Consider the following 16,341-nt stretch of genomic DNA (forward strand, 5'->3'; position numbering starts at 1 on the left):
GAAGATTTTTAATCACATCACATATTTCTTTTACTGTAATGGGGGGTTTAATGCAATCATTTGGTCCTCAGTCAGGTGCGGGAGGGTCGATGGGCTGTCCATTGTAGAGCTCCTTATAATAACTACAAAATGCTCTCTGAATATCCTCTGCTGTAAGGAGCTCTCCCTTATCTTGTATGGCTAGAATAGAGGTGTGTTTGCAAGTGAGTTTAGTTACATTAGCTAAGTATTTGCCCGTTTGGTTGCCATGTCTTTAAAATTTCACCTGTCAGCGTGTCATGACGTTGGTAGATTTTTGTAATAAGAAGGAATACCTATTTAATTTGTTTTCTTTTTCTTTTAATTTGTTTAGATTTGTGGGGCATCTCAGATATCTATTATATGCATTTATTGTTTATCTAAGGAGGAGTTCCTCTCTTTGTCTAGTTTTTTTTTTTTTTAGACGTGAAGCATATGACATAATAACCCTCCAAAGAACAGCTGTAGCTGCCTCCCAGAAAAGTAATGGAGTCTCAATATGCTGGGCATTAACAGTTTGCTATGTCAGCCATTGGCCCAGTAAGTATTTGTTCAGATTAATTTCTCTATATAAATAGTTTGGATATCTCCATCTAGGGTTGGAGGGCACTATGATTAATAGTAGAGATTGAAAATGATATTGGGGCATCGTCCAAAAGGATAATAGGGCCTATTTTTGTGTCTCTTATACGCAGACCTAGTGTTGAGGAGATTAAAAACATATAAATTCTGGAGAGGGTGTCTTTGGATGTTGAGAGACAGGTATTGCCTTTAAATATACACACACTGGCAAAGGCACTATATAGGCATGCTCCCCTGTTATTGTATTGTAATTCACGGAGTATGTAACTCTAATTGTACTTTTACTTTTTAATTCTTTAGGGGAGTGGTGCTGGCATATGTCTTAATTTCAAAGAAAAAATGGAAAGAATTCCAATAAGAAGAAATGCCCTATTAGCACTCTATGTCCAAACTAAATTTGAGGCAGAAACGTTTAAAATATAACTTTTAATGTTTTGTCTTAAAAGATGGGTGAACAATTAAAATCTATATCATGAGTAATAGCTGGTAGTATTTCAATAATGAAGCAAGTGTTTCCTATTATATAAGCATTCCAGCCAATGGCCTCTAGTTATCAAGCCGTCAACCGCAAATATGCTGGAATTCCGCAGCGTATTTGTGGCGAGGCTGATTCGCCATAGTTATCAAGCCCTACTGCCTGGCAAAAGTAGAATATAGTGACGTAACCTACGATCCGCCGGACTCAGTCCGACACAGATCGATGGTTACGTCACTCCAGATGTTCCGCACGCAAGATCGTCACAATCTTACTACTTTTGGTAGTTATCAAACTACTAGCAGGTACGCTCGCCACTATGCCGGGCCAGCTACCTGGATTTCAATCCGCCGCCCTGGAGGCGGCGGATCCCATGGGAATCAATGGGAGTCTGACCATAGCGAAAGCTTATGTTCGCTGCTGCCCGAAATCCCATTGATTCCTATGGGAGATGTCTGCACCTAACACCTTAACATAACCCCGAGTCTAAATACCCCTAATCTGCCCCCCCCTACACCGCTGCAACTAAATAAATTTATTACCCCCTAAACCGCCGCTCCCAGACCCCGCCGCAACTATAATAAACATGTTAACCCCTAAACTGCCGCTCCCGGACCCCGCCGCCACCTACATTATACATATTAACCCCTAATCTGCCGCCCCCTATACCGCCGCCACCTACATAAACTTATTAACCCCTATCCTGCGGACCCCGGACCCCGCTGCACCGGACCCCGCTGCAACTAAATAAATTGTTTAACCCCAAAACCGCCGCTCTCTGACCCCGCCGCCACCTATATTAAAGTTATTAACCCCTATCCTGCCCCCCTATACCGCCGCCACCAATATTAAAATTATTAACCCCTAAACCTAAGTCTAACACTAACCCTAACCCCCCCGAACTTAAATATTATTTAAATAAATCTAAATAATATTACTCATATTAACTAGATTATTCCTATTTAAAACTAAATACTTACCTGTAAAATAAACCCTAAGATAGCTACAATATAACTAATAATTATATTGTACCTATTTTAGGATTTATTTTTATTTTACAGGCAACTTTGTATTTATTTTAACTAGGTACACTAGCTATTAAATGGTTAATAACAATTCAATAGCTACCTAGTTAAAATACTTACAAAATTACCTGTAAAATAAATCCTAACCTAAGTTACAATTAAACCTAACAGTACACTATCATTAAATTAATTAAATAAATTACCTACAATTACCTAAAATTAAATTAAATTAAATAAACTAAACTATAGTACAAAAACAAACAAACACTAAATTACAGAAAATAAAAAAGAAATACAAGAAGTTTAAACTAATTACACCTAATCTAAGCCCCCTAATAAAATAATAAAGCCCCCCAAAATAAAAAAATGCCCTACCCTATTCTAAATTACAAAGTAACCAGCTCTTTTACCAGCCCTTAAAAGGGCTTTTTGCGGGGCATTGCCCCAAAGTAATCAGCTCTTTTACCTGTAAAAAAAAATACAACCCACCCAACATTAAAACCCACCACTCACATACCCCTACTCTAACCCACCTAAACCCCCCTTAAAAAAACCTAACACTAACCCCCTGAAGATCACCCTACCTGGAGCCGTCTTCACCCAACCGGGCCGAAATCTTCATCCAAGTGGTGCAGAAGAGGTCCTCCATCCAGCAGAAGTCTTCATCCAGGCGGCGTCTTCAATCTTCATCCATCCGGAGCGGAGCGGAGCCATCTTCAAAGGAGCTGACACGGAGCCATCCTCTTCAACTGACGACTGAACGACGAATGAAGGTTCCTTTAAGGGACGTCATCCAAGATGACGTCCCTCGAATTCCGATTGGCTGATAGGATTCTATCAGCCAATCGGAATTAAGGTAGGAAAAATCTGATTGGCTGATTCAATCAGCCAATCAGATTGAAGTTCAATCCGATTGGCTGATCCAATCAGCCAATCGGATTGAGCTTACATTCTATTGGCTGATCGGAACAGCCAATAGAATGCGAGCTCAATCCGATTGGCTGATTGGGTCCGGGAGCGGCGGTTTAGGGGTTAATACATATACTACATTTTAGTGTGGGTGCTTAGTGACAGGCTATCACAAAGCTGCTCATCGCTCCGTACTTGGTGCACGGCTTCTTGACAGCTTTTTTGATAACTTTGGCGAACGTATTCAGGTCCACGGCTGCAATGGTAGGCGAGCTTAGGCGAGCGTATTGGGCCGGCGAATGCAGGTAAGTAGACAGCTTCATAACTAGAGGCCTGTGTGTTAACATGTGAATTTAAGGAAACACATTAAATAACAACATTTTAAAATAATCTATTCCCAGTGTCAATCAAATTAATATTACACTGTATCCACTTTGTTTTAGTTTCTGAAAATCATTTCACAATAGTTTTCACAAGTGATAATTTGTGGACTGGGGAACCATAACAGTTCCACTTCTGATATATAATTTGGGAATTACTGATGTTATTTTTTATAGTAACATGCTATTTGTGATATAGTTGTTGCCAAATTCCTAATAAATATGAAATATTAGATTTGGTCCTTACATTGGTAATATGCTATTATGGCTTCAAGACTTGAATTATAATTGCATTTGTAGTGCAATGGTATCCATTTGAGGGGTATGTATTAACTATGGATCATTTACGTTGGGAGCTTATAGTTTACACCCCCAAATGCCCTAGCATATTGCTTGGTGAAACAAACACTTGTGTATCCTAATTGCAGCTGTGTGTGTTACTCCCAGTGTTATCTATACTGGGTGGAATAATTCTCCAAATTATTTGCTGCTGTGAGTAAATATGTGCATAACACCACAACGTTTGTAACACTGTAGGCAGTGGTGGGCACACAAATATTTTATGATTGCGGTTTACAATTGGGCTATGTTAGTTTATTTTGCCTAATATTTACTGCATGTCGCAAGAAATTGCGCTATAACATAGTATGTTTTATAGCAATTATTATGGAGTGATCCCACATATTACAATGGCGCTCTGCAGTTTGCACTCGGTAGTTTTATTTAGCGCTATAGTTGTCACATTTCTCAAACTTGCACTTAATCCTCTAAGACTTAGTTGGTTTAGTTTAACCCCTTAAGTGTCTAGAATTGTTTGGATGTGTTGATTAATTTTTATAGTTTACCCAATGAATTCAGTATTGCCATTGTTATGCAAAATCACGGAAAAGAATAAACTCAAGCAACACACTAATGTATTTTACGCAATCCAGTATAATATGCACCTAGATCAACTTGTATAATGCAAACAAATGAAAGGAGTCCTCCTTAAAAAACACAAATAAACATAAAACTAGAAGTAATCTATTCCACCTTAAAAAATACAGACAAAACAACAACATAAAAGTGTCCAATCCCATAGAGGTTGTCACAAGGTAATTGACAACCCAAAAATCCACTGCCTTTGCTAAAATATTAACAGGTGAAACGCGTTAGTGGGTTTGTGTGGGGAGATGGGGGTCTCATGGTTGTGGTTTTTAACTAATATCCGAGAATAGCTGTAGAACTATTATTTCCTAAGTTCAATTGAATCAATTGGAATAGCGATTTTGTATAGTGATGTCGCGAATATAAAATTTTCAGTTCGCAAACGGCGAACGCGAAATTCTGCAAATGTTCGCGAACGGTAGAACCGGGCAAACCACCATAGACTTCAAAAGGCAGGCAAATTTTAAAACCCACAGGGACTCTTTCTGGCCCCAATAGTGATGGAAAAGTTGTTTCAAGGGGACTAACACCTGGACTGTGGCATGCCAGAGGGGGATCCATGGCAAAACTCCCATGGAAAATTACATAGTTGATGCAGAGTCTGGTTTTAATCCATAAAGGGCATAAATCACCTAACATTCCTAAATTGTTTGAAATAGCGTGCTTTAAAACATCAGGTATGATGTTGTATCGATTAGGTAGTGTAAGGGTTACGCCAGCTTCACAGTGACAGACCAAACTCCCCGTTTAACAAACCGCAAACAAACACAAACAGTCCATTTGCACAACTGCAAACTCCCCATTTGCACAAGGTTGGAAACCAAGCTAGCCATGTCCCGTTCCTTGTCCTCACTGATGTCATTGAAGGTCTCTTCCTCCACCCAGCCACGTACAACACCAAGGGTCCCCGAAAGGTGACAACAAGCCCCCTGGGACGCCTGCTGTGTTTGGTCTTCCACCTCCTCAAAGCCAACTTCCTCCTCTGACTCTTCTTCTTCAGACTCCTCTCTCTGCATTGCCTCTCTCTGTGTTATTATAAGGTGTGTTAAGTAGTACTATTCCTATCAGTTTAATCCCTGTTACGTCCCCTATCAGTGTTGTTTTTTTTAAATGTACTCTACTGTTACACCAGATATGAGTTGCACTGGGGTGACACTGTGCCCTGGCAGGCAGGCACTGAAACGCACACATGTGAAGGAAACTGACTGCTATTATTTCACAGTCAAAAAAGTTTTTTTTTTTTTTTAAATGTACACTACTGTTACAACAGATATGAGTGGTGGCACTGGTGTGACACTGTGCCCTGGCAGGCAGGCACTGAAACGCACACGTGTGAAGGAAACTGACTGCTATTATTTAACACAGTCAAAAAAAAGTGTTTGTTTTTTTTAAATGTACACTACTGTTACACCAGATATGAGTTGCACTGTTGTGACACTGTGCCCTGGCAGGCACTGAAACGCACACGTGTGAAGGAAACTGACTGCTATTATTTAACACAGTCAAAAAAGTGTTGTTTTTTTTAAATGTACACTACTGTTACACCAGATATGAGTTGCACTGGGGTGACACTGTGCGCTGGCAGGCACTGAAACGCACACGTGTGAAGGAAACTGACTGCTATTATTTAACACAGTCAAAAAAGTGTTGTTTTTTTAAATGTACACTACTGTTACACCAGATATGAGTGGTGGCACTGGGCAAGTGGGCACAGTATACGCTGTGAGCCTGACACACACGCTGGCAGGCAGGCAACTGCAATTAGATTACACAGGGAAAAAAAGCAGACATGTTCTAGCCCAAAAAAGGGCTTTTTGGGGTGCTGTCCTTAAAGCAGAGATCAGATGAGTCCTTCAGGACTGTAGTGGACACAGAATACACTAGCCTAGCTATCGATTTCCCTATTAAATCAGCAGCAGCTACACTGTCCCTCCTCTCACTAAGAATGCAGCTTCCGAATGAATCTAAAATGAAAGCTGTCCAGGAGGTAGGAGGGTCTGGGAGGGAAGGTCTGCTGCTGATTGGCTGGAATGTGCCTGCTGAGCTGACTGTGAGGTACAGGGTCAAAGTTTTACTCAATAATGACGAATAGGAGGCGGATCGAACATCGCATGTGTTTGCCCGCCATAGCGAACGTGAACATGCTATGTTCGCCGGGAACTATTCGCCGGCGAACTATTCACAACATCACTAATAGCAAGTCATTTGTTACTTTAGCAAGAGCAGTTTCTGTTGAGTGTTTAGGTTGGAAACCAGATTGTAGTGGATCAAGTAAAGAGTTAGTTGTGAGAAATTGAGTTAGGCGATTGTAGACCAGTTGTTCCAATAATTTTGAAGCAAAGTGAAGTAAGGAGATCGGATGATAGTTAGAAGGAGTTGAGGAGTCAAGCGAGGTTTTTTTTAGGATTGGTATGATTGAATGTATCCAAAAATGTGCCAGCAGTATCATTTATAATTTTTTTCATTAATTGTCCTTTAAGAAAGGTTTATCAACCAAATTTTCCTTTACGTTTACTGGCTAGTGCATGCTGCTTTTGCTTCTGTTGTTGCACCTTATGCTTACTCACTGCAGTATAATTGTATTATAGTATTGTCCTTTTAATATCTTGTGACCGAGATTATTCCCAGTTTACCATATTTATGTTAATATGTTTATACTGCTACTATGGCTACCATTTAAATTTGTACATGCAATGCAATGTTTTTCTATACTATCTGGTCATGTTATGTTTTGCCCTATAACGTTATCCATTTGTGACTAATTGTTATAGGAATTAATGTAGGATTTAGTGTTTTAGACAGCTTGAGTCACGTTGCCCGGGGCGATTACGTCATGGTAGGAAGGGATTCACCCGGGAGAGCGTGGTCTTCGGCATCTAATGGAGTTTACTTATGGTGGAGGATAACTTTAGTTTACACACTTGTATGTCTGAGGACGTACTTTGTGTCTGAAAATGTTCACAGTAAAATAGGGCAGGCAAGCACTCCTGGAAACTATTCTCCTCCACCCAATCAATCAAAATGCACTCACCAGGTCCTCTTTAAATTTACATTTTATTGTGTCACGTAATAAAAGGTGAATTCAAATAAGACCCAGTAAGTACACTTTGATTGATTACTATATATTGGCTAGATTACGAGTTTCGCGTTATGAGGGGTGCAGTGCTAACTTGCACATTATTGTCACCGCTCACTTACCTACAATGCTGGTATTACAGGTTTTCCTAAGCCCGGCGTTATTAGGCAAGAAGTGAGCGTAGAGCAAAATTATGCTCCATACTGCACTCCAATACCAGCGCTGCTTAAGTCAGCGGTGAGCTGGTTGTACGTGCTTGGGCACGATTTCCCCATTGACATCAATGGGAGAGCCGCCTGAAAAAAAGCCTAACACCTGCAATAAAGCAGCGTAAAGCTCCGTAATGCAGCCCCATTGATTTCTATGGGGAAACTAAATTTATGTTTACACCTAACACCCTAACATGAAGCCCGAGTCTAAACACCCCTAATCTTACACTTATTTACCCCTAAACTGCCGCCTCCGACATTGCAGACACCTACATTATTTTTATTAACCCATAATCTGCCGCTCTGGACATCGCCAACACCTACATTATACTTATTAACCCCTAATATGCTGCCCCAAACATCGCAGACACCTACATTATATTTATTAACCCCTAATCTCCCACCCCCAATGTCGCTGCAACCTACCTACACTTATTAACCCCTAATCTGCCGCCGCAACATCGCCGCCACAATAATAAACATATTAACCCCTAAACCACTGCACCCCCTCATCGCAAACAGTAGTTAAATATTATTAAACTTTAATCTGCTGCCCCTTACATCGCCGCCACCTAAATATATTTATTAACCCCTAATCTGCCACCCCCAACGTCGCCACCACTATACTAAATTTATTAACCCCTAAACCTAAGTCTAACCCTAACACCCCCTAACTTAAATGTAATTCAAATAAATCTAAATAAAAATTACTATCATTACCTAAATAATTCCTATTTAAAACTAAATACTTACCTATAAAATAAACCCTAAGCTAGCTACAATATAACTAATAGTTACATTGTAGCTAGCTTACGGTTTATTTTTATTTTACAGACATGTTTGTATTTTTTTTTTAACTAGGTAGAATAGTTACTAAATAGTTATTAACTATTTACTAACTACCTTGCTAAAATAAATTCAAATTTACCTGTAAAATAAAACCTAACCTGAGTTACACTAACGCCTAACCTTACACAACAATTAAATAAATTACATAAATTAAATACAATTACCTAAATTACAAAAAAAACACACAAAATTACACAAAATAAAAAATAAATTATAAAGATATTTAAACTAATTACACCTAATCTAATAACACTATTAAAATAATCCCCCCCCAAAAAATAAAAAAAACCCTAGCCTAAACTAAACTACCAATAGCCCTTAAAAGGGCCTTTGCGGGGCATTGCCCCAAAGAAATCAGCTCTTTTACCTGTAAAAAAAAAAAAAAATACAAACAACCCCCCAACAGTAAAACCCACCACCCACACAACTAACCCCCCAAATAAAATCCTAACTAAAACAACCTAAGCTCCCCATTGCCCTGAAAAGGGCATTTGGATGGGCATTGCCCTTAAAAGGGTATTTAGCTCTATTGCTGCCCAAACCCTAACCTAAAAAAACCCCCCACCCAATAAACCCTTAAAAAAGCCTAACACTAACCCCTGAAGATCCAGTTAGAGTTTTGAAGAGCCGACAGCCATCCTCAACGAAGCCGGGAGAAGTCCTCAAAGAAGTGGCAAGAAGTCCTCAATGAAGCCGGGAGAAGTCTTCATCCAAGCTGGCTGAAATGGTCCTCCAGATGGGCAGAAGTCTTCATCCAGATGGCATCTTCTATCTTCATCCATCCGGCGCGGAGCGGCTCCATCTTCAAGACATCCGGCGCAGAGCATCCTCTTCTTTTGATGTCTTCTTCCCGAATGAATGTTCCTTTAAATGACTTCATCCAAGATGGCGTCCTTTGAATTACGATTGGCTGATACAAAAAATTGATAAACTCCAGTCCGAAATCTATTGGACTATGAGTCCAGATTATAGCGTGAAAAAATCGGAGCTGCAGCAACTTAAATGCACGAAAATGTATTCAAAGTCTTTGTAAAACAATATGAACACATTACAGCAATACATGTGCCCAACAGCTCTAGAAAAAGTTTACGAGTTTCAGCAGTGGTGCCGTACTCATAACTTTAATACAGTAAATAATACAAAAAAATTGTTAAAGTCCAGTCCGAAATCTATTTCACTATGAGTCCAGACGCTAATGCCCATAGACCCCCTTGCAGTGGCATTGCAAGGTTATTTTCAGGGTGCCATTAATCAGACTGAGACGAGAAGTGCAAAATTAATCACACCTTTATTAATAGCAAAAAATTATAAAAAGTCCACAAGTCAAATAACAAGCCAGGAGTCAAAACCAGAGCTGGTAGTCAGATGAGCCGAGTCAGGAGCCAAAGCGAATAGTCAGACGAGCCGGAATCAGGAACAAGGAAAACAGCAGAGTCAGGAACAAGCCAGGGATCAGGAACCAGGAAGGACGTCAGGCAGCCAGGTAATACACAGGAACTCTCACAAACAGGTTTGAGACAATGCAAAGGCAAAGCATACTGAACAGAGGCCCTTTAAATAATAAGTGATGACATCACAATTCTGAGACTGCATCCTGTCTCACACGGATGATGCACACCAGTCTGGCCATAAAAGGAAGTGCAGGAAATGAGCAGCATCCCCCACAATGCACCATAGTCAGCAAGAGAGGTGAGTAAAATGGCTGCCAGCAGCACATGGCAAACAAAACAGGGAAAAAACCCTGACAGTTATTTTAGGGGTCTATGTGCATTAACGTCTTGGGGCTTACAAAAGACTATATAGTCTGGAGTCATAGTGAAATAGATTTTGGACTGGACTTTATCGATTTTTTTTGTATTATTTACTGTGTGACCTGGTAGCACAGTTATGTCTGAAATTCTATTTTTGGAGCGACATTAATATGGAAGGCACTGACAGCTTTTATTCACTTTTGCCTGTAACAGACAGCGAATGTATGGACTTAGAACAGATCTTTACTACCAACATTATGGATTACAACCTAAGTTGCCTCTTTGAAGAAATGGAAAAACTTCTTATAAAGGAACTGAAACTACATGATGTGTGGACTTTCAAAAGATATATCAAGTTGAGCAATATTACACGGGGCCTTAGATTGAATAAGTTCTCTACATTTGAGGTCCAGGATGAAGATTTCATTAATTCATGGAACACTAACTGAATGCTCTATCAGACTTATGCTATTGTTGAGGGCTATTTGTAATTTAGTATAGGATAGGGCTTTTTTATTTTGGGGGGGGGCTTTTTTATTTTGTTAGGGGGATTAGATTAGGTATAATTAGTTTAAAAATCTTGTAATTTGTTTATTATTTTCTGTAATTTAGTGTTGTTTGTTTTTTGTACTTTAGATAATTTTATTTAATTGTATTTAATTGCATTTAATTTAGGGAATTAATTTAAATTATAGTGTAGTGTTAGGTGTAATTGTAACTTAGGTTAGGTTTTATTTTACAGGTCAGTTTGTCTTTATTTTAGCTAGGTAGTTTATTAAATAGTTAATAACTATTTAGTAACTATTCTAACTAGTTAAAATAAATACAAACTTGCCTGTAAAATAAAAATAAACCCTAAGATAGCTACAATGTAACTATTAGTTATATTATAGCTAGCTTAGGGTTTATTTTATAGGTAATTATTTAGTTTTAAATAGGAATTATTTAGTTAAGTAATATATTTTATAGTAATTTTATTTAGATTTATTTAAATTTTATTTAAGTTAGGGGGGTTAGGGTTAGACAGATTTAGGGGTTAATAACTTTAGTATAGTGGCGGCGATGTTGGGGGTGGCAGATTAGGGGTTAATAAATGTAGGTGGGTGTCGGCGATGTTAGGGACGGCAGATTAGGGGTTAATAATATTTAACTAGTGTTTGCGAGGCGGGAGTGCAGTGGTTTAGGGGTTAATATATTTATTATAGTGGCGGCGATGTCCGGTTCGGCAGATTAGCGGTTAAAAATGTTATTTTAGTGTTTGCTATGTGGGAGGGCCTCTGTTTAGGGGTTAGTAGGTAGTTTTTGGGTGTTAGTGTACTTTTTAGCACTTTAGTTAAGAGTTTTATGCTACGGCGTTGTAGTGTAAAATTCTTAACTACTGACTTTAAAATGCGGTACCAGTCTTGACAGGAGAGGGTCTACTGCTCACTTTTTGTCAGACTCGTAATACCGGCGTTATGCAAGTCCCATTGAAAAAACAGCATACGCAATTGACGTAAGTGGATTTGCGGTATTTCCAAGTCTGGCGAAAAAAGTGAGCGGTACACCTGTACCTTCAAGACTCATAATACCAGCGGGCGTTAAAAAGCAGCGTTGGGACCGGCCAACGCTGCTTTTTAAGCCTAACGCACAACTCATAATCTATCCGTAAGCTAGCTACAAAATAACTAATAGTTATATTGTAGCTATCTTACACCTAGATTACGAGTTTTGCGTTAGAGGCTATGCGGTGCTAACAAGCAATTTTCCCTCACTGCTCACTTACCTGCAGCGCTGGTATTACAGGTTTTCAGAAACCCGTCGTTAAAAGACAAGAAGTGAGCATTGAGCAAAATTTTGCTCATTACCGCACTCCAATACCAGCGCTGCTTAAGTCAGCGGTGAGCTGGTGTAACATGCTCGTACACAATTTCCCCATAGGAATCAACGGGGAGAGCCGGCTGAAAAAAAGTCTAACACCTGCAAAAAAGCAGGGTAAAACTCCTTAACGCAGCCCCAATGATTCCTATGGGGAAATAAAATTTATGTCTACACCTAACACCCTAACATGAACCCCTAAACACCCCTAATCTTACACTTATTAACCCCTAATCTGCCGCCCCGACATCTACATTATACTTATTAACCCATAATCTGCCGCTCCAGACACCGCCGCCAACTACATTATACTTATGAACCCCTAATCTGCTGCCCCCAACATTGCCGACACCTTCATTATATTTATTAACCCCTAATCTGCCGCCCCCAATGTCGCCACCACCTACCTACACTTATTAACCCCTAATCTGCCGCCCCCAACATCGCCGCCACTATAATAAACATAATAACCCATAAACCACCGCATTCCCGCCTCGCAAACATTAGATAAATATTATTAACCCCTAATCTACCGTCCCTAACATTGCCGCCACCTACCTACATTTATTAACCCCTAATCTACCGCCCCCAACGTCGCCGCCACTATATTAAAGTTATTAAGCCCTAAACCTAAACCTAACCTTTCTTACACTAACACCTAACCTTACACTACAATTAAATAAATTACATAAAATAAATACAATTAACTAAATTACAAAAAAAACACTAAATTACCCAAACTAAAAAAAGAAATTATCAGATATTTAAACTAATTACACCTAATCTAATAGCCATATCATAATAAAAAAAACAAGCCTAAACTAAACTACCAATAGCCCTTAAAAGGGCCTTTTGCAGGGCATTGCCCCAAAGAAATCAGCTCTTTTATCTGTAAAAAAAAATACAAACAACCCCCCAACAGTAAAACCCACCACCCACACCCAACCCTTCAAATAAAATCCTAACTAAAAAAAACCTAAGCTCCCCATTGCCCTGAAAAGGGCATTTGGATGGGCATTACCCTTTAAAGGGCATTTAGCTCTTTTTGCGCACAAAGTCCCTAATCTAAAATTAAAACCCACCCAATAAACCCTTAAACAAACCTAACACTAACCCCGAAGATCCATTTACAGTTTTTAAAGTCTAGACATCCATCCTCATCCAGCCGGCGAAGTCTTCATCCAAGTGAGCAGAAGTTCTCATCGGGTTTGGGCACTTCGTAAAAGAGCTTTTCAGGGCATGGCAAAAGAGCTAAATGCCCTTTTAAGGGCAATGCCCATCCAAATGCCCTTTACAGGGCAATGGTTAGCTTAGGTTCATTTAGATAGAATTTTATTTGGGGGGTTTGGTTGTGTGGGTGGTGAGTTTAACTGTTGGGGGGATGTTTGTATTTTTAATTGCTATGTAAAAAAACTGATCTCTTTGGGGCAATGCCCCGCAAAAGGCCCTTTTAAGGCCCATTGGCAGTTTAGTGTAGGCCAGGGTTTTTTTTTATTTTGGGGGGCTTTTTTATTTTGATAGGGCTATTAGATTAGGAGTAATTCGTTTTCATTTTTGATCATTTCGTTTTTTATTTTGTGAAATTTAGTGTTTATTATTTTCTTGTAATTTAGATAATTGTATTTTATTAATTTAATTTATTTTATTGTAATGTTAGGTTTTAGAGTAAGGCAGGTTAGGTTTTATTTTACAGGTAACTTTGTATTTATTTTAACTAGGTAGCTAGTAAATAGTTTATAACTACTTACTAACTAGTCTACTGAGTTAAAATAAATACAAACTTAGCTGTGAAATAAAAATAAAACCTAAGCTAGCTACAATATTATAACTATTAGTTATATTGTAGCTAGCTTAGGTTTTATTTTACAGATAAGTATGTATTTAGTTTTAAATAGGAATTATTTAGGTAATATATTTAGCGCTGCAGAATCTGTTGGTGCTCTACAAATAACCGATAATAATAATAATTGTAAGTTTTATTTAGATTTATTTTAATTATATTTAAGTTAGGGGGTGTTAGGGTTACGTTAGGTTTAGGGGTTAAAATTTTTATGTAGTGTTAGTGATGTGGGAGGCCACGTCAAAACACTGCTTGTATTTTGGTGAGGTATGGAGCTCAACGCCACTATATCGCCTGCACAAGTCAGGTTTTTTCAAACCTGTAATAGCAGCGCTATAGGGAGGTGAAATACCACCGCTTTTGTGGCGGTCGTTAATTTTCCTATATCGCTCAAAACTCGTAATCTAGCTGTTAGTTAGGGACAAAGCAGATTATGACAACAATAGTGTATATGTGTGGAATAGAACCAACACTAGGATATTACAGAACAGGGGTAGATCCAGAAGTAGGAATAGAAGAAATAATAGAAACAACAGATTACCAAGTAGTACCAAGACACCTTCACCAAACTCAGATAAAGAGAATAGTTTTGGAGGGAGCAATGGGAACATGGGTCAAATCTCAAACATAGAACAGCACACACAAGTAGGCATTCTTAAAGCTAATACTAATTGCAATTTATGCCCAAACATTTATGCAAGTTGGAGAACAGGTAGTAGGCCTAAGGAACCATTACAACAAGCTATGATTTCTAATAAAGGTTCCAAATATGTGTGACCAGTAGCGCCAACAGTCAGCAGAACACAACAAGTCAGGATAAAAAGTAGTTTGGACAGGTTTTTTACGTGGCCGCAGAAAAAACAAGTATAGGGCAAAAAAAGAATAGATACCCATTAAGGGGGAACAAAAACAGCACAAAGTATCAGTAAACAATGGCCCAGATTACGAGTTTTGCGTTAGAGGTTGTGTGGTGCTAATGAGCAGTTTTCCATCACCGCTCACTTACCTGCAGCGCTGGTATTACGAGTTTTTACAAACCCGTCGTTAAAAGACAAGAAGTGAGCGTTGAGCAAAATTTTGCTCATTATCGCACTCCAATACCAGCGCTGCTTAAGTCAGCGGTGAGCTGGTGTAACGTGCTCGTGCACGATTTCCCCATAGTAATCAACGGGGAGAGCCGGTTGAAAAAAAGTCTAACACCTGCAAAAAAGCAGCGTAAAACTCACTAACGCAGCCCCATTGATTCCTAAGGGGAAATACATTTTATGTCTACACCTAACACCCTAACATGAACCCCGAGTCTAAACACCCCTAATCTTACACTTATTAACCCCTAATCTGCCACCCCCGACATCGCCGACACCTACATTATAATTACTAACCCCTAATCTGCCGCACAAGACACTGCTGCCACCTACATTATACTAATCTGCTGCCCCCAACATCGCCGAACCCTACATTATATTTATTAACCCCTACTCTGCCGCCCCCAATGTCGCCGCCACCTACCTACACTTATTAACCCCTAATCTGCCGCCCCCAACATCACCGCCACTATAATAAACATATTAACCCCTAAAATGCTGCACTCCTGCCTCGCAAACATTAGTTAAATATTATTAACCCCTAATCTGCCGGCCCTAACATCGCCGCCACCTACCTACATTTATTAACCCCTAATCTGACGCCCCCAACGTCACAGCCACTATATTAAAGTTATTAACCCCTAAACCTAAGTCTAACCCTAAACCTAACACCCCCTAACTTAAATATAATTAAAAGAAATCGAAATAAATATTCCTATCATTAACTAAATTATTCATATTGAAAACTACATACTTACCTGTAAAATAAACATTAAGCTAGCTACAATATAACTAATAGTTACATTGTAGCTATCTTAGGATATATTTTTATTTTACAGGCAAGTTTGTATTTATTTTAACTAGGTAGAATAGTTATTAAATAGTTATTAAATATTTAATAACTACCTAGCTAAAATAAATACAAAAGTACCTGTAAAATAAAACCTAACCTGTTACAATTACACCTAACACTACACTATAATTAAATTAATTCCCTAAATTAAATACAATTAAATAAAATTAGCTAAAGTACAAAAAAACACACTAAATTACAGAAAATAATAAACAAATTACAAGATTTTTAAACTAATTACACGTAATCTAATCCCACTAACAAAATAATTCCCCTCCTCCAAAATAAAAAAACCCTACCCTACACTAAATTACAAATAGCCCTTAAAAGGGCATTTGCGAGGCATTGCCCCAAAGTAATCAGCTCTTTTACCTGTAAAAAAATTACAAATCCCCCCCAACATTGAAACCCACCACCCACACAACCAATCCTACTCTAAAACCCACCCAATACCCCCTTAAAAAAACCTAACACTAACCCCTTGAAGATCACCTTACCAAGAGAA

The 16,341-nt window shown here is 38.8% G+C and overlaps 1 protein-coding gene across 3 annotated transcripts in view; it reads left to right on the plus strand.

Moving 5' to 3' along the window:
* Positions 1-16,341, plus strand: part of LOC128663452 (mucin-2-like) — a 225,994-nt gene that overhangs the window by 145,047 nt on the left and 64,606 nt on the right. Inside the window, exon 6 of one of the 3 annotated variants that reach the window (XM_053717784.1) lies at positions 427-558. The exons of the other annotated variants lie outside the window; for them this stretch is intronic. Within the exon in view, the coding sequence (XP_053573759.1) occupies positions 427-558 (132 nt within the window). The remainder of the gene's footprint in view (positions 1-426; positions 559-16,341) is intronic. 3 annotated transcript variants of the gene reach the window in all.

This window comes from Bombina bombina, chromosome 6 (genome assembly GCF_027579735.1).
Source record: "Bombina bombina isolate aBomBom1 chromosome 6, aBomBom1.pri, whole genome shotgun sequence".
In the NCBI taxonomy this organism is placed as follows: domain Eukaryota; kingdom Metazoa; phylum Chordata; class Amphibia; order Anura; family Bombinatoridae; genus Bombina; species Bombina bombina.